At 39.3% G+C, this 27,825-nt stretch overlaps 1 protein-coding gene across 2 annotated transcripts in view; it reads left to right on the top strand.

Moving 5' to 3' along the window:
* Positions 1 to 18,128: 18,128 nt before the first annotated feature.
* Positions 18,129 to 27,825, top strand: part of NEMF (nuclear export mediator factor) — a 50,927-nt gene continuing 41,230 nt past the window's right edge. For both annotated transcript variants that reach the window (XM_063088496.1, XM_063088495.1), the window contains exons 1-4: positions 18,129 to 18,236; positions 19,051 to 19,119; positions 19,308 to 19,410; positions 22,645 to 22,770. In XM_063088496.1, coding sequence (XP_062944566.1) covers positions 18,178 to 18,236; positions 19,051 to 19,119; positions 19,308 to 19,410; positions 22,645 to 22,770 — 357 coding nt within the window. In that variant the 5' untranslated portion in view covers positions 18,129 to 18,177. The remainder of the gene's footprint in view (positions 18,237 to 19,050; positions 19,120 to 19,307; positions 19,411 to 22,644; positions 22,771 to 27,825) is intronic.

Genomic DNA, 27,825 nt, shown 5'->3' with positions numbered 1-27,825 from the left:
CTGCGAGTTTAACTATATTTATAGGCCTAGTAGTGTGACATTGGATAAGTAACTTTAACTGTCCACTGTTAGGGTTTATTCTGAGTTTTAAAAACCTGCCACAAGAATTGAGTTTTGGGGGTTGATGAGATATTGTGTATTAACCATATTAAAGGCTCTTCCCTCACGCAGAGTGTTGCCAAGAAGAAAACGTGTGTTATGTCAAAGTGTATTTCTACTTCATCCATCGCCGGCTTCTTAAATGTAATGGAATCAGGGATAGCCCACCAGGGCATGACCCTGCAACGAAAACGACCAGTTGTAATGAAAATTGTGCTGGCTGCGCAGATGACCCCTGTGGGTGGGGACAGGGGAGTCTTCGTGGGAGATCGCAGCCCAGGGCGGAACCTCGAGAGCGGGGTGACCACCCTGGGCGACGTGTCCGCCTCTCCGTCTACCGGCGGCCCCGCCTTGTCCTGACTTCGCCTGCAGCGCTCCAGCACCCGGGCTTCTCGGCCATTCCTCCTAGACTGGGTCCCGGCTGGTCTCGCTGTCTGCGACCTCCGCGCCGTCTTCCTACAGCTGCGTCCGGCCCCCTCGTCGGAGTTCTCCCAGGGCCCATACTCCTACAGAGTGTGCGGCAATAATAAAGAGACCCCAACATGTAGTGGCTTAAATGACTTAGAAGCTAATTTCTCATGTAACAGTCCAGAGGTAAGAGTGGCCCAGGCTGGCAGGGTGGCTCCGCTCCATTCATTTATCCGTGGACTCTGGTTTCTTTCCTCTTCACGCTCTGCTTCGCCTTAGGACATTTTTCCTCATCTGCATGGTTAAAGCCGGGACACTGCAGCGAGTCTGCACTGACGCCATCTAGCGCTGCAGGAGAGCAAACGAGCAAAAGTGGAGGGCAACTGATCTATTTTTAAGCAAGTGATGCAGATCGCGCGTATTGCGTTCATTCGTAGTCTATTCGTGAGAACTTCACTACATTTAGTTGTAAAGGAAACTGGGAAAGGTGGTCTCTAACTCGGGCCTCTTGTGCCCAACTAAAAATTGGTTAGTGTAGTTAAAGGGGAGAACAGATTTTGGGGGACAACTAACATTCTACCACATTTCCATTTTCTTCCAATTAATTCCTTAAGAGAAGTTTGTTTACTTCAGTTTACAGACAGTGCTTGTGACTTGCAATCGAAGTACCTAAACTGATGCCTCATTTTTCAGGCCCCAGTTTAAATGATACCTCCTCGAAGAAGCTTACCTGAATATCTTCTTACAGTAGGTCCCTTCCCCCCTTCCTGCCACCATTGTTTTTATCTCAGTATTGTTTCCTTCACTTACCAGTTTGCAATTAGATTTTTTTTGCTACATTTTTGTCTGTCTCTTCCACTGTCTTCTTCACCACATCTCCATTACCTAGCACAGTATCTGTCATTGGATAGGCAAGAAATAAATATTTGATATTGAATGAATGAAACAGTAGTCAAGAATGACTCAGAGAGTTCTGAAGTGAGCAACTAAATATATTGGAAGAGAGTGAGAATATAGGAAGTTGGGCTAGTTTGGAGGAAGGGAAGAAAATGATCAGTTTTGCTTGCACCTGTTGAATTTGAAGTTTTGAATGAGTTCAAGGTGACATCCAGTAGGCAGCTAAAAATGTAGGTTTGGAGCTCTTGAAAGAAAATCAGATTGGAGCTATAGATTTGAGAGACCTGAAAATTGATGAGATTACTCATGAAGAGCATGGTGAAAGAACAGAGACAGTTTAGGAGGGGACTACAAAGACTAACATTTACAGGGCAGGCAGAGGAAAGACCAGCAAAGCCTAGGCGGACCTATCAGAGGCTGTCAACAAGAACCAGGGACAAAAAACATTCAGGGAGGAGGTAGCAGTCCAAGTGATAAATTATGTCACCTAGGTCAGAAAGGGTCCCTCAGATCTACCAGTTAGGAGGCTTGGATATGGAAGCCTTAGCTAGAACTGTTTTAGTGGATTAGTGGGCTGTGGACCGAAGAAAGAATGTTAGGAAGCAAATGTAGCAATTGTAGTACATGCTTTCGAGAAGTGCTGCCATGAAAACGAGAGATTTCATGTGAAAAGAAAGGCAGAGACAAAGGAGTTATTTTTCTTTAAGATGAAAGAGGGCTTGATATCTCTTTACATAAGAGAGAAAGAGAGAGAGAGAGAGAGAATGGGTGAAAATGATTGATGTAGGGATTTTGACCTATTGGGTTTGAATTATGAAAGGACAACAGGTTGATTTTCCCTGAAAGTGTAAAGATAAATATAGAGGAGCAGGGAGTAGCAAGGAGTTGAAGAGTTTTTGTCTGATGACCTTTAATTCATCTGTGAAGGAGGGTGCAAAGTTTGCTGCAAGGACGAAGGTGGAGGGGAAAAGTTTGGACCAGTTTTTAGAAGAAAAGGGGGGAGGGCAAATATCGTTTGGGTACAAATTAAAGGTGTGCTGTTGCAGATCTACTATGTTTGAAAAATTTTTTCTTTCTTTTCCTTTAATCCTTCCTAACCTAGGCTTGTCCCAGAAAAGACTTCAGGCTGCCCCAGGCTCCCTTCATTCCAATGGTGAACACTGAGCTGCCCTCCGGCACTTTCGCGGACCCCCAACTTCTGCTACACTGGGTGGTGATTCTCCTTCGCACAGTGCAGGCACCTCCTAAATGCTCGCTGAGGATAATCGGAGATTTAGAGACAGATGGTTCCCTCAGAAATAGCGTCCCCCAAAAGATGCCGCTTCAGGCTCGTTGAAGCTCGGGAACCAGGTATTGCGCTTGCTTTTCTCTCCCGCCACATGTCCGGGCACCACACTTCACGAGCATTAAGAGCGTACTAACCGATTTCCGTTAAACACGAACACAAGTCTGGAACCAAACACCGTGAGCCGATGCTGCAACAGTGCACGTAGCTGTCCCTGTTGGCAGCCCAGTAAGGCAGGACTGCGGCCCCGCCTAGATAATGTCACACGACATTAGTCTGCAGACCGCCTCTCACTCGGTGTGTGCAACCGAGAGCCTCGGCCTGGCTCCTCCCCTCCCCGGTGACGTCACCACACTGCAGCCTCTAGTATCTCCTTGCAGCTCCTCCAACCGCCGGGCGCGGTGGCGCGCGCCTGTAGTCCCAGCTACTCGGGAGGCTGAGGCTGGAGGATCGCTTGAGCCCAGGAGTTCTGGGCTGTAGTGCGCTATGCCGATCGGGTGTCCGCACTAAGTTCGGCATCAATATGGTGACCTCCCGGGAGCGGGGGACCACCAGGTTGCCTAAGGAGGGGTGAACCGGCCCAGGTCGGAAACGGAGCAGGTCAAAACTCCCGTGCTGATCAGTAGTGGGATCGCGCCTGTGAATAGCCACTGCACTCCAGCCTGGGCAACATAGCGAGACCCCGTCTCTTTTGCCCTGACATTATACAGTGTCACCACCCTCCAGGTAAAAAAAAATTTACCTCTTTCTGGGTTCATACGTTATTTAGGAGTTCGCTAACGTGCAAAAATAGGCGGGATATTACTGGGCTTTATTACGGCTCTCTCGTCCCATTATTCCATGTTTGTATCCGAGTTCACCCTCTCCTTAGGGTTAAAACTCAGTTAAAGTGCTGCGGTACTCGTAGCCACCTCATCGCTGACCCCTGCTGGACGATCGTCAAAACGTCTCTGCGAAAAGCTGTTATCATCCTCGGAGCCAACAGGGGCTGCTCGTTTACTCACAACCACTCGGAGAAAATGGCCGTCCGACAACAGAGCGAAAAGTGTACCCATTCCCTCTAAGAATTCCCAAATTCTCTCCGCGAAGGTCCAACATGCTGATCTTAGTTGCCACCGCTATTTCCCTGCCCTACCCTATTCTCACCGCCTCCTGCCACAGAAGTCACCTTCTTTCACCTCGTCCTATGCAGGGTTTTGCTTTTGAATGATGCGAATCGAAGACTGGCTAACCAGTGTTTCACCCGAATCCGTACTTTCGACTAGTCTGCAGATAGATGTGACCTTCCGACAAGGGACCCGTTACGCCCTCTTTGAGGAGCCCAGACGCCTTTGTGATGGCAGGGGTGAGGGGCCAGCGTGGCAGAATGCCATCGCCTTCTCTCTCCTCTTGAGTCTGTCAACCTCGGATTGCCAAAAACGAATGACGGGTAGACTCCGTGGTAGAAAGGGAATTGAAGCGCAGGGAGGTTAGAGGACGCACGTCGCGGGCTTGGGTCTCGAACCCTCTGTTAATGCGAGTAGAACTCCGCACCCTCCATTGAGCAGTCTGCGGCGTGTCTCGCGGTCCTATCCCACACTACAAAGTAAGCGCAAGAAGTATGAAAGCAGAGAATCTACATTTTTCAGAAGTTTTTGATGGTCTGTGATTAGTAATTCTATCCTTATGAAAGAACTGCCCTGGAAGGAACCCTGTTAAATTCACGTACTTTAGGGGTAGTGGAAATTGGTTAAGCATTCACATCCTTCTTAGCATTAATCTAATAAATTATAAGAATTTTAAGACTCAAAGCACTAAACCCAGATTTTCATTACCACCTATAATGAAACGAGGGGGTGAAGGGGGACAGAGGGGGACGACAATGTAGTAAGCTTTTTATAAAGCTAATTGTGTTCAACTTTTTTGAGGTGGGTGTCTTTTTCCATTTTTCATTTCATTTTATTTTGTCAATATACAATGTGGTTGATTATTGTGGCCCATTACCGAAACCTCCCTCCCTCCTCCCTCTCCCCCCTCCCTCCCAACAATGTCCTTTCTGTATGCTTGTCGTGTCAACTTCAAGGAATAGCAATTGTTATGTCTTCTTCCCCCCCCCCCCCCGTTTGGTGTGTGTGTGTGTGTGTGTGAATTTATTTATTTATTTTTAGCTCCCACCAATAAGTGAGAACACGTGATATTTCTCTTTCTGTGCCTGACTTGTTTCACTTAATATAATTCTCTCTAGGTCCATCCATGTCATTGCAAATGGCAGTATTTCATTCTTTTTTATAGCTGAGTAGTATACCATTAGGTAATGTCCCTCATTGTCTCTTTTTATGGTTTTTAGTTTAAAGTCTATTTTATCAGATATAAGAATAGCTACTCCAGCTCCTTTTTCTTTTCTGTTTGCATGGTAAATCTTTTTTTCCATCCTTTCACTCTTAGTCTATGTGAGTCTTTATGGGTGAGGTGGGTCTCTTGAAGTCAGCATATAGTTGGGTCCTCCTTTTTAATCCAGTCAGCCAGTCTGTATCTTTTAATTGGGGAATTTAAGCCTTTTACATTAAGAGTTGTTATTGAAAGGTTTTGATTTATTCCTAGCATTTTATTGATTTTTGTTTGGTTGTCTTAGGTGTCTTTTGTTCCTTGCTTTCTGATTTACTGTTTGTTTTCTGTGTTTATTGGTTCCTTAGGTTGTAGATAGCCTTTTTGTTTGTTTGTTTGTTTTCTCTTCATGAATGCCATTTTTATTATACCAGTGGGTTTTGATTTTTCTTGGGTTTTTATGGCAGTGGTAGTTATTTTTCAGGAACCAAACCCAGTACTCCCTTGAGAATTTCTTGTAAGGGTGGTTGTGTGGTGGTGAACTCCTGCAGTTTTTGTTTATCTGAGAAATATACTATTTGCCCTTCATTTCAGAAGGATAGCCTTGCAGGGTAGAGTATTCTTGGCTGGCAATCTCTGTCTTTTAGTATTTTTAATATATCATCCCATTCCTTTCTGCCTTTTAGGGTTTGTGATGAAAAGTCTGATGTTAGCCTGATTGGGGCTCCGTTATAGGTGATTTGACTCTTCTCTCTTGCAGCTTTTAAGATTCTCTCTTTGTCTTTGAGTTTTGCCAATTTGACTATAACATGTCTTGGAGAAGACCTTTTTTGGGTTGAATACGTTTGGGGATCTTTGAACTTCCTGAATCTGAAGATCTGTGATTTTTCCTATACCTGGGAAGTTTTCTGCCACTATTTTGTTCAATATGTTTTCAACGCAATTTCCTTTTTGCTCTCCTTCTGGAATACCCATGACTCAGATATTTGAGCGCTTAAGGTTGTCTGATATCTCTCTCAGATTTTCTTCAATGCTGTTGATTTTTTTTTCTTTTTTTCTTTTTTTTTTTTTGTCTGCCTGTGTTATTTCAAACAGCCCATCTTCAAGTTCCGAGGTTCTCTCTTCAACTTCTGCAAGCCTGCTGGTTAAACTGTCCATTGTGTTTTTGATATTGCTGAATGCATTCTTCAGCTCACAAGCTCTGCTACATTTTTTTTCAGGGCATTGATTTCTTTGTACATTTCTTCTTTCAGGTCCTGTATACTTTTCCTCGTTTCATCATGTTGTCTAGCTGAGTTTTCTTGTATCTCATTCAGTTTCCTTAGAATTATCACTCAAAATTCCTTGTCAGACATTTCAAGGGCTTCTTGTTCTATAGGATCTAGAGAATGAGAGTTATTACCCTTTGGTGGTGTACTTTCTTGATTTTTCATATTTCTGGTATCTTTTCTTTGATGTTTATTCATTGTGGCAGGGGGTTTCACAGTCCACAGGTTTGACACTATTGTCTGACTAAGATGTTGCTGGGGTTGCCAATTTGGTATGGCTACCTCAGTGACTGCTCAGCTGGCCACTAGTGCCTTGCATGTGTGGTTGCCTTGGGTCTTGGGCCTCTCCAGGGAGCCACCTCTCTGGTCAGATTGGACTTGGCCAGACTGCTGGGTCACGGGGCAGTACTGCAGGGTGTGTGGTCTCTGCCGAGCTTCCACCTCCCCTGCTGGATGTCTCCCTGTTCCACGTGCACTGGGCCAGGCTACTGGGATGCACAGAGGCACCGCACAGCCTTGTGGTCTCTGTGGAGCTTCCCCTTCCCCTTCCCCTGCTGGACGTTTCCCTGCTCCGTACGTGCTGGGCTGGGCTTGGGATGGAGCCGGGTGGCAGTGGTGAAGCCTACCTGCTGCTGGATCACATGGCGGCGGCCCCCCCCACAGGGTGTGTGGTCTCTACAGAGCTTCTGCCTCCACTGCTGGACATCTTTCTGCTCCGTACACACTGGGCCGGGCTGCTGGATCACACGGCAGTGGTGTGGTCTCTTGAATAAGCAGCCAGAGTGGAGAACTATAGAGCCGGATGAGCAAGCTGCATCATACTTGTTTCCTAAAATGGCTCAGTTTCAGAAGCTGGGAAGTCCAAAGTCCAGGCAATACATTTTGTGAGGGCCTTATTGGTAGAGATAGTGACACAGGGGTCTCACATGGCAGAATGATGGAGCAGAGAGAGAGCTGTCTCTTTCCATTTTGAACAGAGATAATTCTCAGAAAAGACCCTACTTGAATCCAACAGGTATCTTTCCTGTGGTTGTTTCTAGGCTTTTCCTCTGCAACCACATGGAATAAGGTCTTCAGGACAACTTTTCAAAAATTTAAAAATCAGCTCCAAACGAATACATTTTTACTAAGTGGAAATATGTGGAGATGCTATTTAAAAAAAAAAAATCTTTACTTTCTCTCCACCCCAAAAATAGGAGGCAAAATAGAATGACTTAGCTGTGAATGTAAGGACTGCATTTGAGTAGCTGCCTCTGTTAGCCCTGAGATTCCTACCCACCTTGGTCTTTCCCACCACATATGGTAGAATGTCTCAGCTTTGTGGAACTGAGGTGTAATAGGCAGCATCATGCCACTCCTCCCCAAGGATGTCTATGAACTAAGCAACCACGGAATATGGACAGCACTTGGAACCTGAAAAAGGCAAAGAAATGGACACTCTCCAAGAGCTTCCAGAAGGAATGTCACCCTGCTGATCCACTTGGTACTTCTGACATCCAGAACTCTAAGATAATAAATTTGTGTTGATTATGTATCTAAATATGTGGTGATTTGTAACAGCAGGAATAGGAAAGAAATACATGGGGGAAGTCAAATTTAGTCTGTACCTGACAAAGCTCTGTGAAGTCAGAAAGGAATCATTACAGTAATTGTCTTCTTTAACATGCTTTTACTTTTTAAACTTTTTTATGTTGAGCACATTTTCAGATCAATATTTTTCCCTGTGTGTGTATGTGTTGACCATACTTTTATTTTAAGCTTTCAGTTGGGTTTATGGTGGAATGTTTTTGCCATAGTGACTTTTAAATTTTATGTATTCAGATCTATTATTCTAATCCTTGATGGTTTCTGCTTTTGGTGTTTTGCTTTGAAAGGTCTCACTGTGCCAAGAGTATATAAATATTCACATCAATGTTTATGATTCTTTTATCTTTTAGAGTACAAACTTCACTGATTTAAAAATAGCACTCTTTGCCCATAATGGTACTTTTTTTTGTTTTTAACTCTAAATTTGTTAACTATTAATATTAGAACTGTTAAAAGGAAAATTAAAGTTAGAGTTTAATTGAGCAAAGAACGATTCATGAATTAGGCAGCACTCAGAAGCAGAAGAGGTTCAGAGAGCTCTGTAATATGAGCCAGGGAGTATTTATAGACAGAAAAGGGAAGTGAAGTACAGAAACAGCTTGGAACAGTTTAGTTTTCACCTTATTTGGACATTGGCAGCCTGTGATTGGCTGAGACTCAGCCACTTTTTACAAGAATATACTCTTAGTTAGTCTTTCTGTTTGTTTACATATCAAGTTAGGTTGCAGTTTGCTACGTAAGGAATCAAGGAGGCAGCCTTAGGCCAAATTTAATTTAACATCACAGAACCCTTACATCCTTTTAAATGTATTTGTTTAAATCTACCCATTGTTTGTGCATTAAGAACTACTCCAAAATTTGGTAGTTTGAAATAACAACCATTTTATTATAATTCATGATTTTGAGGGTCAGGAATTTGGGCAGAGCTCTGCTGAACAATTCTTCTGTTCTAGGTGATGTTGAGTATGGTATTCAGCTGGTGGCTAATCTAATCTGGATGGCCCAAGATGACTCAATTCACCCTTCTGTGCCTTGACAGGCTTAGCTGTAAAGCTAGGCTCAGACAGGCTCTCTTCCTCTCTGTGTGTTTTCAAGGCCTCTTCACAGCAGGTTATTAGACTTTTTACATAGTGACTTAGGCTTTAAGAAACCAAATTGGAAGCTACCAGTCTTAGAGACTGGAACTAAAAATAGCATAGCATGATTTTTGTCTGTTGTGCTTTATTAGCCAAATCAGTCACAGGGAGCCTAGATTCAAAGGTGGGGTGGAAACAGAACATACTTCATGGGTGTTAAAGAATTTGGGACCATTTTTATTTCCCACTGTGCCTATCTTTTAACTTTGTTTTTGTTGATGTTGTTTTTCTGTTTTTTTTTTAAGTTTGTGAGATACGTTATATTTGTGAAAGTGTGCATAAGACATACATGTAATGTAAATTTAAATAATTTATGAAGTGAGCAACTATAAAACTGGCATCTTGAAATAGAACTTTGCCTGCATCCCAGATACCCATACCCAAATGCCCTCCCTCTTAGATATAACCACTATTCTGACTGTGACAGTATCTTACTACTTTTTATGGTTTCAACACCTATGTATGCATCCCTAAATAGCTATTTGAATAGTATTGACTACTAGGAAGATTTTCTGTGTATTAAGACTTGATTCATTACCTAAAATTTCCTCTCATTAGTACTAGCTTTAAAACTTTGGGTCACAAATAACAAGTTTAGCATCATTTCTTCCCATTAGCACCTCAACTGTTTCTCGCATTGCATGGTTTCACTCTCATTTCACCATTCTGTTTGTCCAGTTTGTATATCTTTCTTAGAAAATGTGATTTCCCAGTACAGAACAAAGTATTATACCTCTGGTTTACCATCTAAGCATAGGAGTGAAATATCCCATCTCTCATTCTAGACCCCAAATTTCTATTGATGAGGCCAAGCACAGTCATGCCTAATGCTGAGCTTATAAGAGAATAAAAGATCTCATGTAAAACAGTGCCTGAAACTCAATTTATGGCTATTGAATAAATAAATGGATTATTAAAAAAGTCTTGTAAAACTTGGGCAGACTGGAATATGGCAGAGTAGGGAATTCCTAGGCTCTGTATCTCTACAATAGTAACAAATACGTTGGCAAAAACTGTCAGAATCAACTTTTTTTGAATTCTGGAATCTAATAAAAAACTTAGAACAACCAGGGAAATGTTTAATGAAGAAAAAAACTACAGAAATTCGTTACTAGAGCTCTGTAGCATTTTAATTTATCCTGTTAATCATTACCAACTACTCCATTTGGCAGTAGCCTTATAGACGGCAGCTAACATTTCTTGTACAAGGTAATGTTAGCAGAGAGAACAGTACCAACTTTGTTCTCAAAGAATTGTGGTTGTGTGTTTTGACTTGCCTGGTAGACTGCACAGGTGTTTTTCAAGGTCTGGGGAGGCTTCATGGGCAAAATTTGTTGGAAACATTTAATGGTGAATGTTTTAGCTCCTGCCACCTGGAGCAAGAGATAACAGTCAGAGCAAGAAATAGCCCCAAAAACCTAGTAAGAAAGAGGCTGTGGAACAGCTCCTTGGGGAATAAGGGCTGTGTAAAGCCCTAGTATATTTCAGGGAATCTACAAGCCCACACACATGCCCAGGGCAGGATACATGCTGAGAAAAGATAGAAAAGACCCTAAGCTCTCACCTCAGGCTGATTTTCAGGCTCTGGACAAGAAGGAAGTTGAAGGCTAAGGCAAGGGTAATAAACTACCAGGCCAAATGTTAAAGAAGTGCCCTGACACACACCAATTAGCAAAGTGAAAGACAGTTCTTTGGTTTATTTGGTTGATTGGTTGATTCTATATTGCTATCATTTGAATGTTTGCCCCCTTCAAAGCTCATGTTGAAACTTCATCCCCAGGACTGGCCAGTTAACTCAGTTGGTTAGGGCACAGCCTTATAACACCAAGGTCAAGGGGTCAGATTCCTTTCCAGCTAGCTGCCAAAAAAAGAAAAGAAAAGAAACAATCCCCAATGTGACAGCATTGAGAAGAGGGGCCTTTAGGAGATGATCGAATCATGAGTGTTCTGCCCTCAAGAATGGATTTATTCATGGATTAACAGATTAATGGATTAATGGATTAACTGGTAATCATGGAGTGAAACTAGTGGCTTTATAGGAAGAAAAAGAGAACTGAGCAAGCAGGTAAACACACTTTTGCCCTCTTGCCATGTTGATACCATGTGCTGCCTCACCAAGAAGACCCTCATCAGATGTGCCCCCTCAACCTTCGACTTCCCAGCCTCCAACCTGTAAGGAATAATTTTTTTCTTTATAAATTGCCCAGTTTTAGGTATTCTGTTATAAGTGACAGAAGATGGACTAAGATATACATTTAAGGAAATGTTGGTCAAATTATTAGTGGGCTACATTATTCTAGTGAAACAAAGACCTCAGTGGCCACAAGCAACAAAAAATAAAGACTTAATAAAACTAGTTTACAAAACTCACTATACAAATAAATAACAAGTACAATAAACAATAAAAACAAACACTGGGGATGGGAGAAAATCTGGTTTCCAGAGAAGCTTCATTATAATGTTCAAAATGTTTCCCACGCAAAAAAAAAAAATATGAGTATGCAAAGAAACAAAATATATAGCCCACTCACAGGAAAAAAGAAATTAATAGAAATTGTCCATAAGGAAACCCAGACAGTAGACTTACCAGAGAAAGAGTTTGAATCAATTGTTTTAAATATGCTCAAAGAGCCAAAGGAAACCATGGATAAAGAATTAAGAGAACAGGAGAATACTGTCTCACAAAAAAGAGAATATCAATAAAAAGATACAAATTATAAAAAGAAACAAATTAGAAATTCTGGAGTTAAAAGTACAATGACTAAAATGAAAAAAATTCACTAGAGGTGTTCAATAGTAGATCTTTTCTCTGTACAATGATTAAAATGAAAAAATTCACTAGAGGAATTCAACAGTAGATCTTTTCTCTGTTGAACAGTAGCTCAACAGAGAAAGCAGAAGAATCAGCAAACTCAAAGATAGGTCAATTGAGCTTATCCAGTAAGGAGCAGAAAGAAAAAAGAAAAGAAAAATGAGCAGAGCCCAGGAGACCTGTGGTATACCATCAAGCATATAACGTATGCATAATGGGAATCCCAGGAGGAGAGGAGAGAGAGAAAGGGGAAGAAAGAATATTTGAAGAAATAATGGCTAAAAACTTCCAAATTTTGATAAAAATGATATATATATTTATTTAATGGGCACACAGCATATAAATATGTAACTTGTGACAATAATGTCATAAATGGGGGGGTTGAAATTATATAACAGCAATGTTTTTGTATACTACTGAAACTAAGTTGCTAAGTTGGTATTAATTGAAACTAGGTTGTTATAAACTTAAGATGGTAATCACAACCCCCAGGGTAATTACTGAGAAATTAATTTTAAAAAACACAATAAAAGACACCAGAAGGTAATGAAAACAGTATATATAAAAAAATTAATTAAACACAAAGATCACAATAATGCAGGACTTGTGGAACAAAAAATATATGACATATAGAAAACAAATAGCAAAATGGCAGAGTTTGTTCTTCCTTGTCTGTAGTTACTTTAAATGTTAATAGGTTAAACTCTTCAGTTAGAAGGCAGTGATTGGCAGGATGGATTTAAAAACAAAACAAAATAAAACAAAACATGATTCAACTATATGCTCTCTATGAGAGATTCATTTTAGATCCAAAGATACATATAGGTTGAAAGTTAAAAGATGGAAAAGATATTTCATGCAAATAGATAGTAACCAAAAGAGACCTGCAGTGGCTGTGCTAATATCAGACAGAATAGAACTTAAGTTAAATCAATTTTTCAATCTGGTCATCACATCTTGGGCACAAGTAGTGATGGTCAGCTTTGTACTCCATGAATATGCATAATCAATAAAATAAAATAAAAATTTTTTCCCGGCTTTATTGAGATATAACTGACAAATGCTATGGTTTGAATATTTGCCCCTTCCCCAACTTATGTTGAAATTTAATTGTTGTTGTAACAGTACTAAGAGGTGAGACCTTTAAGGGATGATTAGGCCATGAGTACTCTGCCCTTGCAAATGGCTTAATGTTGTTATGGTTGGAGTGGGTTTGTTATCACAGGAGTGGGTTCCTTATTAAAGGATGAGTTTCACTCCCTTCTCTTTCTCTCACCCTCTCTTTGCCCTTCCACTATGGAAAGATTCAGCAAGAAGGCACTTGGAAGATGCCAGCCCCGTGATTTTGGGCTTCCCAGTCTCCAAAACTGTGAGCCAATAAATTTCTGTTCTTTATGAATTACCCAGTCTGTGGTATTCTGTTATAGTACCATGAAATGAACTAAGACAACAAATAAAAATTGCATATGTTTAAGGTGTACATGTGATGTTTTGATGAATGTAAACATTGTGAAATTATTATCATAATCAAGATAAAGACATTCATCACTTCACATCTTTTGTGTATGTGTTTGAGGTCTACTCTCTTAGCAAATTTCAAGTATACAATACATTATTGTTAACTATAGCAACCATACTGTACATTAGGTCTCCAGGATTTAATCATCTTATAGCTAAAAATATGTACACTTAAACCAATATCTCCTCATTTCCCCCAGCCCCCAACTCTTGGCAACTACCCTTCTACTCTCAGTTTTTATGAGTTTGACATCTTTAGATTCTACATATTTGAGGATATTTCAAAAAATTCGTGGAAAAATGGAATTAAAAAATAATATGAATCTTTCCATGCACTTTTTCAAGAGTCCTTGTAAGTGAGATCATGCAGTATTTGTCTTTCTGTGTCTGGCTTATTTCACTCTGCATAATGTCCTCCAGTTTCATCCATGTTGTTGCAAAGGGCAGAATTTCTTTTTTTTAAGCTGAATAATATTTCATTGTGTAAAAGATACCAAAACCCACAGATGCTCAAGTTCTTGATACAAAATAGTGTAGTATAATTTATGCAAATCCTCCCATATACTTTAAATCATCTCTAGATTACAATGTAAATGTTGTGTAAATCGTTGTTATCCAGTGTTGTTTAGGGAAAAATAAGAAATAAAAGAAGTCTGTACATGTTCAGGAAAGATACAATTTTTTTAGGATATTTTCAGTCCTCAGTTGGTTGAATCTGTGGATGTGAAATTCCATAGGATAGAAAGGCCAACTGTATACCACATTTTCTTTATCCAGTGACAGACATGTTGCTTGTGTCTATATCTTGGCTATGATGAAAAATGCTGCAATGGGAGTACAGATGTCTCTTTGGGATAGTGACTTTATTTCCCTTGGGTATATAATCACAGAAGTGGAATTACGAAATCACATAATAGTTCTATTTTGAATTTTGTGAGGAGTCTCCGTACTGGTTTCCATAATGGCTGTACCAATTTACACTCCCACCAACAGAATGTGAGAGTTCTTTTTTCACCCCATCCTTGCCAACACTTATTACATTTTGATTTTTTGATAATAGTGATTCTAACAGATGTGAGGTGATAATTCATTGTGGTTTTGATTTGCATTTACTTGATGATTAGTGATGTTGAGCATCTTTTCATGTACCTTTTGGCTATTTTTCATCTTCATTGGAAAAATGTCTATCAGATCCTTTGCCCAGCTTTTAATAAGGTTATTATTATTATTTACTATTGCATCGTATGAATTTTTAATATATTTTGGATATAATCAGATATATGGTTTGCAAATATTTTTTCTCATTCTGTAGGTTGCCTTTCATTTTGTTGATTGTTTTCTTTGCTGTGCAGAAATTTTTAATTTGATGTAGTCTCATTGTTTGTTTATGTTTCTGTTTCCTGTGCCTTTGGTGTCATATCCAAAAAAATCATTGCAAAAACAACACTATGGAGCTTTTCTTCTATGTTTTCTTCTATGAGGTTTATTGTTTCAGTTCTTACATTTAAGTCTTTAATCTATTTTGCATTGATTTTTGTGTATTGTGTAAGATAATCATCCATTTTCTTTCTTTCTTTCCTTCCTTCTTATTTTTTTTTTGCATGTGAATATACAGTTTTTCAACATTTATTGTTTTATTTTTTAATTTAATTAATCAGGGATCCACTGAGCCCACTGCGAGACAGACCTAAAATTCCATTGATCACCTCACTTCCATAAGCACTTGCTCTGGCTGATGGATCACAGTGACATATCGGTCTTCTGGAATTAGTGTCAGTTCATAGCCAATGACCAATAATCCCTGAAAGTTCTAACTATTTCCTTTTACCCAGTGTACAGTCATCCTGATAAAAGACCACAGATCCCCTTGTGAAAGGCTGTGAGGAAGATTAACAGTATACATTTTTGGCAGTGTACTAGGGTCCTTCCTCAAGGGGATCTGGTCTCCTCTTCATTCATCGGTTTCAGGGTCTATAAAACTAGCTCAAGTCTGGAAACTGATTAAGGAGTTATGACTCTGTTTTTATGATTCTATGATAAAAATTTTGTTCACTTGACTTAGAACTCTTTTGCTTGTAAAGAGCAAGTAACTATTTAGTAGGCTTTCCATCTATTTCAGACTATTCTGATTGCTGCTTTGATTTTTCCATCCACTCTGGTAACCACGCCCACCTTGCCTTTGGCAAGGGAGTATCACCGCTTGGTCCCTGCTACCTTGGGATCTAATTATTCCCATTCCATTTGGATTTGCCAACTCAGTGGCAGCAGTTTCTACTCTAAGTTCTGGCCTACAGAGAAGTGCAATCACAGAACTCTTCGAGGACGCTGGGGCTCCCCTTACAAATTTATGTCTCACAGTCTTGGTGAAGGGTGTGTCCTCTGTATCCTCCCAGGGTGGCTGAGTAGGTCTTAAATAGTAAATCCGTCCCAATTTTATGCAACTAGATAGTGGAGGTGATTGTACAACGTTGTGATTATTTTAAGAGTTACTGAATAGTACACTTTTTTTTCTGTACTTTCTAAGGGTGATGAATTGTACACTTTAAAATGGTTAAGATGGTGAATTTTATGTTGTGTAAATGTACCTCAGTTATAAAAACATCTCACAGACTATGCGCAGGACATTTTCTTGAGTTGATTGGAAAGTGAGATTAATACATTAAATCTTGTGTTGAGTGACTATGTTGTTTCTTAGTGCTCACCACTTCATCATCTAGAAATCAGTGAACCTCCAAGTATAAGCCACAGACCTCTTTCATCTAAGCAGTTAAAAATGCAGATACCTTGAGCCAAAGTTAACTAAGAAATTAGAATCTTTGGGGGTGGTGCCCAGGAATTTTCAAATGCACAATGAAGTTTGAGAATCACAGCTCTTGGTGCCCACAAATCACCCATTAATAATCTCTAAATTTTTGGTTGTAACAAATGTCAATAGCACCTGTCTATGGGTTCAGATATTTACTTTCATCTTCTCTTTAAATCAGAAGACGATATGCCCAACTCCTGTTACTTCTTTTTGACACAAGTCATTAAGTATCCTTGGTTCAAAATTTTCCTAAAATAGAGAAATGACATAAAAGATAGAAATGATAGAATTCAGTAGTAAATGATGAAGTTCTCTTGTAATCTTTACACTTACCTTGATCTACCCCTCCCCCTGTGTATGTTCTTGCATATACCCTCTGATGCCCATTTTCCTTGACAGATAATGTAGAATCAAAATATGAATTAGTCCATGGGCTGAATGTTCAGTGTAAAACTTAGTTTAGTATCCTGCTCCTATCTTATCTGTCTAGGGCCCTAAAGTAGAATTTCTTAAGTAGAATTTTTCCCGTAACGTACTTCAGTTTTCGGTTTTTACTTGAGTGTTGTCTCTTTCCCTGTGGAGTCTTTACCCAGGCTGCTTTTATACAAAGAACTTAGGCATTCTTTTGTGAATGCCTTCAGGGCCAACCTTAGTATCGTTTATATACAATTAGACCTATCTTTTGCAGTTTGGACTAGAGTCGATTGGCTGCCAGTCTTTCCTAAACCTTCCAAGTGGTTTATTTCACATGTGAACTATTCTGTATGGTTTACTGCGCTATATGACACAGTAATGGTGTGCCGCATGTTCTATAGCCCCTTTTGCGTTTACAACGCCCGGGTTCTTCTGAAAGGGTAACTGCGTCCTTTGTGCTTAGAGTCATCTACTGGTAGGAAGTCCGGTTGCCACAATGTGTAGCCTGAACAGGCTCAAGTATCACCTCAGTCCCAACCTCGCCGCCGGGCGCGGTGGCGCGCGCCTGTAGTCCCAGCTACTCGGGAGGCTGAGGCTGGAGGATCGCTTGAGCCCAGGAGTTCTGGGCTGTAGTGCGCTATGCCGATCGGGTGTCCGCACTAAGTTCGGCATCAATATGGTGACCTCCCGGGAGCGGGGGACCACCAGGTTGCCTAAGGAGGGGTGAACCGGCCCAGGTCGGAAACGGAGCAGGTCAAAACTCCCGTGCTGATCAGTAGTGGGATCGCGCCTGTGAATAGCCACTGCACTCCAGCCTGGGCAACATAGCGAGACCCCGTCTCTTTTGTTCTCACCTTAAAGTAGCCTTTCTTACCACGCACCTTATCCTAAGACAACAGAAAATGCCGTATTTACAATCTCTCATGGTGAGGAATTTTGTCTTATTTCTGTTTTTATCTCACCCCACCATTATCTAGTGAAACACTTGAATATTCAGATTACCGAGCGTTTATGGAGCATTAATTTTCTACTAGGTACTAAGCTGTCTCGCGGGACCGAAGACCGAGGTTGGTGAGAATCCCACAATACGCTGCAGAGCGTTCCTTCGCTGCAGGACGGTCAAAATAGGAAATCCTTTTTGAGGGCTCGCCTTGATTGTTGAGCTTCATCTTAGGAAGAAAAAAACAGTTCCGCCTTGTTACGATTCAAAAATTCCACATGTCTAAGTAACCGAGCGGAAGGGAACCGTTGCTCTTCTACACTGAGCCCTACCGCCCTCCCCGGGACCCTCTGGTGCGCCCCTCGAAAATTGTTACGACCAGCAGGGGTCACTATGGAGGCTGGCTTGGGTCCTGAAACGCAAGGGGGCAAGGTAATCGGACTAGTCCGTAAGCGTTCAAGGAAGGAATGAAGTTTCAAGAGAACAGTTTGGATCTGTTTCGAATTGTTTTGGTACACGGAAAGCGAGTAGACGGCAATTTGACAGCCAAATTCTTCAGAAAAGTGGCGCAAATACGTTCGTTTCAAGGAAGATTGGCTCTTCTCAGCGGCCGTAGACCTCCACCAAGTGCGCCTGCGCGGAAGAGTAGCGACGCCGAGTCAGGCAGTGGAGAAAACTGCGGTTGCGACCCTCAAACCGCGCCATGAAGACCCGCTTTAGCACCGTTGACCTCCGCGCCGTACTCGCGGAGCTGAATGATAGGTACGGTCCCACAGATGACTAGGCTCGTGCGCGGAGTGCAGGAGTCAGAGGTCAGGGCCCCAAGGTGAAAACATGACCATACTTATTTCTTCCTAGTGCTGTTCTTCTGTGGACCTGGCTAGGCCTGGGCGGGCGAGCGCGCGGTGTCTTTCCCGTGGCCCTCAGGATGCCGGGGTGGGAGGTGGGGGCGGGACCGCGGCCGCGGCCGCGTGCCTCCCGCCCGCCCTCCCGGCTCTCTGGCTTGTCTCGCCCGGTCTCGTGCCCAGCTAGCGCTCTGCTTTTGCCTGGTCTGCCTGGGTCGTCCAGGTCCGGTAGCAGACGTTCGGTGAAACACGAGACTCCAGGGTGGTCATTTACTCCAGAGGTTCTCAGATGCCTGGTTTCTTCAACACGCCCCCCTCCCCAACCCCTAAGAAGAGGCAACATCTCCGTTTAAGCTGGATTTAACAGATTTGAGCTGAGCTCTGGGTTATAGTATTGTTTCTTTATTCAGCCGTGTGAGCTTTTGTCCTATTTCCAGGGGCTTCGTTTACCCTTTTTTCCTTTGTAATAAATTAGTTGGATTAGGTTTTACTATATTTCCCAAAAAAGCACTGGGTCGTTTCAAAGACGCAAGGTGTTCTTAAGGCTGATAGACCACTTTTATTATTTAAATGGTTACACTTAAGTTTGGGGTTGAATGCCTGATGGCATTCAGGCTCGGCTCCACATTGTCAGAGTAGAAGATTCCCTCTTTTGCAACTTAATAAAATTGTATATAGTTTTCATGTTTCAGACAATGATGTGATTTGTTACATTTCTTTTGTCTTTGCAGCTTGTTAGGAATGCGAGTAAACAATGTTTATGATGTGGATAATAAGACATATCTTATTCGTCTTCAAAAGTAAGAACAATTTTAAAAATTTTTATTTTTTATTTAAAAGTGAGAACAATTTTATAGGCTTTTTTTATCTTTGGTAATTAAGTATGAGATTATTGATTGTTTTTTAACTTGTGCTTTAAGTCTGTTTGGCAGAGTTAGCTTTGGTAAATGCCCTAAAGAAATATTTGATTTTTATTTTTTTTCTGCAGACCAGATTTTAAAGCTACACTTTTACTTGAATCTGGCATACGTATTCACACAACAGAATTTGAGTGGCCCAAGAATATGATGCCATCTAGTTTTGCCATGAAGGTAAATTTTAAGTTATACTTCAAGCTACATTTTAAGTCCTTGAGATTGGTCACTAATAATTGAATTTTAAACTGTCTTGTTTTCTTTATAATGAATAAAATACAAATAAAATAGAGGTAGAGGGGATAGTTGGTAGATAATGGATGAATAAAGTAGGTATTTGTTAATCGTCTTCTTTTTATTATTGTTCACATCCTGTTGTGCTCCAAATTTTTCTGTTCCCACAGTCACCATTCTATTTCAAGCTTCTATCATGTTCAAACTTTATAGTCTCTTAACTATAGTCCACTTCTCCCCATAAAAATAATCCTATATTTGACCAACACTGATTTTTCTAAAGCATCATTTTCATTAGTTACCTCACCTTTTATGGTTCTTTAATTTCTAAATTCATATTCTATATCTTGGCATTCTTGGCTTTCTATGATCTGCCCTCCCACGCATCTTTTTCTCCTAGTCTTATCTTTCACAGCTCACTTTTGTGTACTGTATCCCTCTACCCAACCTGTATTTTGTTGGAATAGTCAATAACATTAATATGTTACTAAGTCATTGTATGTTTACATTTTGCTTTTACTTTTACTATTAAAACAGATTTTACATTTGTGGGCATGTTATTCATTGTTTTACTGACATACATGTAGATTGAAAGTTGATGTATAGAAGAAAGACTTTTGGATCAAGTATACCAAACTTTGAATTAATGATTTTGCCACTAAATTATTTCATAACCTGGAAAAGTTACTTAACTACTTAGAACTTAGCTTTTTAAAATGTTAAATGTGGACAGTATCTCCTTCTTGGAGTTATTGGTAGGGATTAAGTGAAGTAACATGTAAAGCACTTAACACAATGCCTGATACATATTAGAGCTCCCTTTGTGTTAATTTACTTCTTCCTCTCCTCCTCACTTTTCTTTAGAAGTTTATTTGTTATGGCATTGTGTTATTTCATTAGAGGCTTTCTAGAGAAGTGCTTTACCCCCAGCAACTTAGAATGTGTTTTGGATTACAAATTAGGTAATCCCATATCACAAAGGCTGTCACAAAATTATCAAATTAGTAAAGTTTAATTTACTTAATGGTAGCCCAAAATGGTTCTTTTGGGGCTTGTCCTTAATAGTAAATGACACTTTTTAATATAGATGAGCAGTATGTATTTCATTTAAGTTGTTTAACAACTCAATGGATTATGAAAAACAAATATTATCATTTCAGTTTTACAGATGAGGTAATATAGTCCAATGAGAGAGATGATACTGGGACTGTATAAACATATTAAATCGGCTACACCAATAGGAGGTCAATCACTCTAAAAAAGTCTTTGAGTTAGGAATATGTGTCAGCCTAAATGTGTAGAGAGATTCCCTCCAGTGGAGCAGACAATGTTAAGCACTTTATAAATAAAATAAAGACCTGTTACTGTTATATGGCATAGGTAGGGTCATGTTCAGTATGTGGTAAATCACAGTGATTATTCCTTGTTCTCACCTTTAGGGATGCCATCTATAGCTTTGTGGCTCTGAGCAGAAAGTTGTTTTCACCAACCTGCTGATAGAGAAATAAACAAAACAAACTTTATACATGTACTATATGTCTGTCTGTGCTATGATGACTAATCCCTTTTTCATCAATCTGTGGTGTCTGTCCTTTCAAGGATGTCTTTTATCTTCGTTTTCTTGAATAAAAATATTATTGGGTGACTCTGAAAGAACTGATTATGATTTTTCCCCTAGGTATTTAAAGATAGCCTTATATGTAGGTCACTGTTAAATCAAAATCAACATAGGCTACTCTTAAAACTATTGAATTAAGGAGGGAGAGATTGTTTATTCTAGGAAGTTTGAAAAGTCTTATATCTACCTAAATAGAATGAGAATTATAGTCAATTGAGCTATAAGGTCTGGAGAAGAGTACTTTGTAGTTATGAAAGGGTTGGCAGTAATTTTAAGTATAAATTTGTATATTTGTTTTTTTCAAGGTGGTTTTAGATTAACTTCTGTAAAATTTGTCTTATTTTTTTTATTTTTATTTTTTTGTGACCGGTAAGGGGATCGCAACCCTTGGCTTGGTGTCGCCCACACCGCTCTCAGCCAATCAGCGCACTGGCCATCCTTGTATAGGATCCGAACCCTTGGCCTTGGCGCTCCCAGTGCCGCACTCTCCCGAGTGAGCCACAGGGCCCGCCCAAAATTTGTCTTAAATTTTTAAATGCTTGAAGAAAGCATTCTTTCTTAATGGTTTTGACTAAGGTGTATTTTGAATGAAAAAGTTAGAAACAGTTTTAAGATTTTTTTTAGGGGCTACAGAGTAGGCTTGTTACTGATCCATGTCATACTTAAATATTTGTACTAAAGGATGGATACATGTAACCTAAAATAATAGGTATTTACAAAGTAATTTGTATTGGGGTTTGGCCTGCTAATTTTATTTTAATTATTAATAAGGAAGAGAACCTTATTGTTATGAATGGGATTTGAAAAAATAATAGGAGCTGTTTTTGGATATAAAATAGGTTAATCAAAAACTTGGAGATAGCACCAAGAAAATTCTGTTTGGGTTATATTAATAAAGTTTGTGGGAATAGAGGGTAATTTTTGTAAATTGGGGGACTCTGGACACCATAAGCTCATGGTCCAGAGTTTGTATTTGAAGAGGAAGGTTAGTGGAAGCCATTAATTAATTTTGAACGCAAGCAAAGCACACAAAAGGAAATTTGGGATACTTAAAAAAATGACATAGAAAGAAATAAAAAAAAATGATGCTTTTGTATTTGAGTGAGGTCATCAGAGGAAGAACAAGGGATTTAGCAGTAGTATAAAGCAACAAAACAAACTTCAGTATAAGTCTGTCTTTGTCTACTTAAAAATTGAACATAAGATACTGTTTCAGAATTAGCAGTCAGTTGTCTAAAATAAAATGTTTTTCCTGTGATTATTATCTGCAAGCTTTTATTTTTTATTTTAATTTTTTTTTTTTGTTTTGTTTTTTTGGCAGCTGGCCGGGACAGGGATCCAAACCCGTGACCTTGGTATTACAAGGCTGGGTTCTAACTAACTGAGCTAACTGGCCAGCCCCCGCAAGGTTTTATTTTATGACTGTACTATTTTATCTATCACCTTTTAAATGTTATTTCTGACAGTAATAAAAAGAAGAAGCTTATTTATAAACCAATACCTAATGGTTAGGAATTCATTTTAACTACATAAATGCCTTTTTTTCTGTTTCTTGCTAGTGCCGAAAACATTTGAAGAGTCGGAGATTAGTAAGTGCAAAACAGCTTGGTGTGGATAGAATTGTAGATTTTCAATTTGGAAGTGATGAAGCTGCTTATCATTTAATCGTTGAGCTCTATGATAGGGTAAGTTAAATTTAGGGGATGGGGTGGAGGAGAATTCATCATTATGTTAATCATTTATGTAATAGTAAAAACATATAATAGTATAAAACATTGGTGGGGAACATTTTTTTCCTGTATCAAAAGCTGTTGATATATTAAGAAAATAATCAAGTGCCACACAAGTAAAATATAATTTTCCAGTAAATACCCTCATTTTATCTGTAGGTTGGAATTTAGGCAGACCTTAGCCATTCAGAATAACATGAACGTAGGAGATGAAGATCTGAGAATTGAAGAAACTGTCTGGTACTTTACATTTCAGGATAGTGCGACCAGAAAATAGACACATAATTGTTTTATAAATAAAACAGATGTTGAGACCCAGGGACATTGCTGTGTTTTCATACTGTCATCAGTCTTTTTATTTTTAAATTTTTTAAATTTTTAAATATTTTGGTGGCTGCCTGGTACGGGGATTTGAACTCTTGCCCTTGGTGTTATCAACACCATGCTCTAATCAAAGGAGCTAACCAGCCAGCCCTGTCATCAGTGTTGAGGGGAGGACTGCTTATGGCCTTACCATTCTTGCTTCTTGTCTCGTCCTCCCTCCGCCAGTCACCAAATTCTATCTTGGAAATAAATGTTTCATGAGCTTCTTAAATTTCAAATGCTTCGAGTATTTAAATATAAAAAAATGAAACTTTAGAAGTAGTAGATGAAAATATGGGTTAAGATTGATGAATTTTGTATGAAAAAGATTTTTAAGCAGTGGAAACAAATACTGACAGATCTGACTACTTAATTCAAAAACTGTAAGTCAGGAAACACCATGAATAATATCAGAAGATGAAAACTAGGAAAAAATATTTGTAACTTATGTGGTGAATAAGGTGTTCATTGCCCTAATATGCAGTTTTCACAAAGTACTCAAGTGAAAGAATGGGCAAAGTGTTTGATTAGATAATCCAAAAAAGAATAAATGCAAATGGTTATAGAAGCATGAACAGGTTTAAATTCACTAATTATTGAAGAAATAAAAACAGTAAGATATTTTTCTTCCTCCTTTTCTTTCTTTCTCTGTCAATGTATAGATTAGAATATTTGCAATAACCATATTAGTAAGAATGGGAGGAACAGGGCAAATTAGAATATTATTTTTGGAGGACAGTTTTTCAGTATTAACATAATATTTAAAGTTTGTGTGTATACCTTTTGACCCAGGAATTCTGCTTCTAGGAATTTATCATAAGAAGCAAATGAGACAAGTGCCTCAGGTAGGACTATACCAAGAGTATTCATCATAGTCTTTATAATAGTTAAAACTTGGAAAGAACCTAAATGTCTTTAAATAAGAGATTGGTTAAATAATTAAGGTAGACCCATATAATAGAATATTATGCAATTAAAAAAAATAATGTTGAGCTAAATTTGTTTTTTAAGTTTTTACAACATGGTTTTAATAATTTTAAGGTTTTTATTAGAGGTATGAGACACATGGTTAATGTATAGTTAGTGAATTATCACAAAATGAACATATCTGTATTGATCACAATGTAACAAATTATGTTAAAACTTAATGGCTTAAAGCAACAACATCTTATCTCAGCTTCTGTGGGTCAGGAATTAGTGCAATTTAGCTGAGTACCTCTGCCATAATACTCTCATGAGGTTGCAGTGAAGCTGTTGTTTGGGACTGTGCTTTCATCTGAAGGTTCACGTGGGGGAATCCTCTTCCAAGCTCACTCACATAGTTGTTGGCAATCCTAGGTCTCTTACCACATGGACCTCTCTACAGGGCTGCCCTACAACATGGCAGCTGCCATCTCTCGGGGTGAATATTCTGAGAGAAAGCTACCCAAGAAGAAAGCCATAGGCTTTTTGTAACCTAACCTCAGAAATGACGTTCTTTCACTACTGCCATATTCTAGTCTAGCCCACACTCAGGTGGGGAGGATTACGTAAGGGCTTGAATACCAGGAGGCTGAGATCATTGGGGACTGTCTTGGAAGCTTCCTACCACAATATCCATGTACTCACTATCTGGGATAAGAAATAAGTGGTTACTACCATAACAGAAGCCCCCCTTGTGGCTCCTCCCAAACACTATCTCCTTTGCCTTTCTCATAGGAAACCACTCTTCTGCCTTTGAGCCCCATGGTTTAGTTTTGCCTGATTCTGAATTTTATATGAAAGAATCATATAGTTTGTTCATTTGGGGGCTTGTGTTCTTCTATTAAATATTATGTTTGTGAGATTTGTCAGTGTTGTTGAGAGTTCCCTTAGCTCCACATCCTCACCAGCACTTGGTATTCTGTCTCTTAATTCAGCAGAGCTCTTTACATCATTTGAATGTGAGCCCTTTGCTGGTTATTTTTATTGTAAATATCCTCTTCCACTCTAACTTGAGTTTTTACTCATTTAATCATTCTTCATTTTAAAGTAGTCCAATTTATCAAACTTTTTCTTTGTACTTGGTTCTTTTTTGTGTCCTGTTTAAGAAATGTTTCTCTTCCCCAAAGTCATGAAGAAAAATCATCTATGTTGTCTTTTAGAACCCTTAATTATCTTTCATATTTAGATCACAGTCTACTGGAGTTGATTTTTTTTAAGTTTGTAAATATTTTATATTTGAAAAAAAAAGAACAGGCTTTTATTTTAAAAACAGAAAAGGAAAATTATACTGATTTACATTAAAAATAGTCTTTTCACTAATAGAATGGCAATGTTTCTTTCTTGCCATAAAGGAATTTGTATATAATATACTACCCATATTTACATATTACACTGAATCATATAAAATTGCCATTTTTGTAGGTTAGAAATGGTTCAGTCTGCTATTTGAGATTAAATATAGTGGTCTACAGAACTAAGCTAATTTCATAATACACATAAGTACACTTTCTTTTTTTTTTTTTTTTTTTTTTTTGTCGTTTTTTCGTGACCGGCACTCAGCCAGTGAGTGCACTGGTCAGTCCTATATAGGATCCGAACCCGCGGCGGGAGCGTTGCCGCGCTCCCAGCGCAGCACTCTACCAAGTGCGCCACGGGCTCGGCCCTAAGTACACTTTCTAATATTTCACATTAATTTATAAATCTCAGCAACTAAATACAAATTTAAATAATACTTATTTGCTCTACAACTCATAATTATAGATGATTACTTTATGCCACTCTAATTGTATAACAGTCTTTCACTGTTAATATAGGGCAAGTCATTGAGGCTTCTGTGTGAGTTACTTTTAAGTCAGAAATTGTGAAGGGTCTGAGAATTTATGCTGTTTGCAAACTTTCCTACCATAGTTATTTTTTATCTAATTATTTATACATACATACATGCTATATTTATACACCCACACACTCATACACTCATACTGACAGATGAACATAAAACCCCTGGGTCAGAGAAACAAACCATTTATTACAGCAAAATGGCAGCCAGAACAGTACCTTGTGTCAGTTCCCAATTACCTGTTCCCTACAGGGTGACATGATGAGGACCAGAGGTTAACTTGTGCATGCAGTGTGATGCACCAGAGGAGAGGAACCCTGAAATTAGGAGAATATCATCTTTTATGAGGGCTGGTAGTGACCTGCTGATTCTCTCCTCCTGAAAGAGATTACTCATTACCCTGGAATGTAAACAAATGTGTCCAGAAAGGAGAAGGAAAAAGCTTTGTCTTTACTGCCTTGAGTTGTCTCCAGGGTGGTATATCTCTCATTCTTTATGGAGGGCTATATTATCTCTAGCTTATAAGGCGTGATTGCTGTTCAGACATGTCTATTGCTTGGTCCATGCTGGAACATGAGAAATCCATGGAGAATTGTCTCAACAGTTACACACTGTTTTATTTACTTATGGTATAGATACACTGAATGCCATACCATAGCTTGGAAAGAATAGGATCTACTTGGAATTTCTGAAAAGTTAGGGAGTTAAAAATCCCACAGCATTGTACTTATATAGAAGCAACGGACTGATTTAGAAGGGTCATGATTAAGCTAATTTTGACTTTTGCAATAACCGTATTAGTAAGAATGGAGAGGAACAGGGCAAATTAGAAAATTATTTTATCCGTATAATTCTCATCGTTATCATTTTCCTTTCCTCTTTTTTTCTGTTCTCCTCTATAAATATTCTTAGGCATTGAGCAGTCAAAAAATTATTTGGTAATATACATACGAGAAACTCAGGTTTCTGTTTCTTTTGGAGTATTTAATGAATTACAATAGTAATTGTAAATAGTGCTTTATTTTTCTGCTGCCATCTTTGTAGGACTAGATGGCTAGTTATTGGACAAGGACTTCTGAAGCCTTTAAGCATAAGCACTTCCTTGTGATCACCTCAGGGGAGCTTTTTGTGATGACCCAGATGTGGGACAGGGGTAGTGAAACCAGCTGCTGATCCCTGTACTTTTCTTTGCCAATGATTCCTTTTGCCACCTTTCTCCCCCGTCCCCTACAGACAACAGCAGCTGCAGCCCACTTGGAATTGATTTTTGTTTTTGTTTTTTAATTTTTATTGAATCATAATTAATTATACATATTTTGGGGGTTCAACATTGACATGTGTTGATCAAATCAATATTACTAGCATATATATTGTTACAAATCGTACTTATTTTTTATGCCCCTTGTCCAATCTCTCCCCATCCCCCTCTCCCTCCCCCCTCTAATTACCCTAGATTTCTTCTCTCCTTTTGAAAGAGTAAAGGTTACTTTGTTGATTTGTTGCCTAGATGATCTGTCCAGTGCTAAGAGGTATGTTCTGGTCCCCCAATGTTATTTTATTTTATTTATTTATTTTTAATTTTTTTAAAAGATGACCAGTAAGGGGATCTTAACCCTTGACTTGGTGTTGTCAGCACCACACTCTCCCAAGTGAGTGAACTGGCCATCCCTATATAGGGATCCGAACCCGTGGCCTTGGTGTTATCAGCACCACACTCTCCCCAGTGAGCCATAGGCCGGCGCTCCCCCAATATTATCTTAAAGCAGATGCTTTTTCTGTCACTCTAGAACGAGCTTTGCGGAGAGAGACATCCTTTTCTCTAGTCTCTGCTGGTGACTCTCCTTGTG

The sequence above is a fragment of the Cynocephalus volans genome, chromosome 3 (genome assembly GCF_027409185.1).
Source record: "Cynocephalus volans isolate mCynVol1 chromosome 3, mCynVol1.pri, whole genome shotgun sequence".
Lineage (NCBI taxonomy): Eukaryota > Metazoa > Chordata > Mammalia > Dermoptera > Cynocephalidae > Cynocephalus > Cynocephalus volans.
Note: the sequence above shows the minus strand (reverse complement) of the source record. Positions and strands in the feature narration are given on the sequence as shown.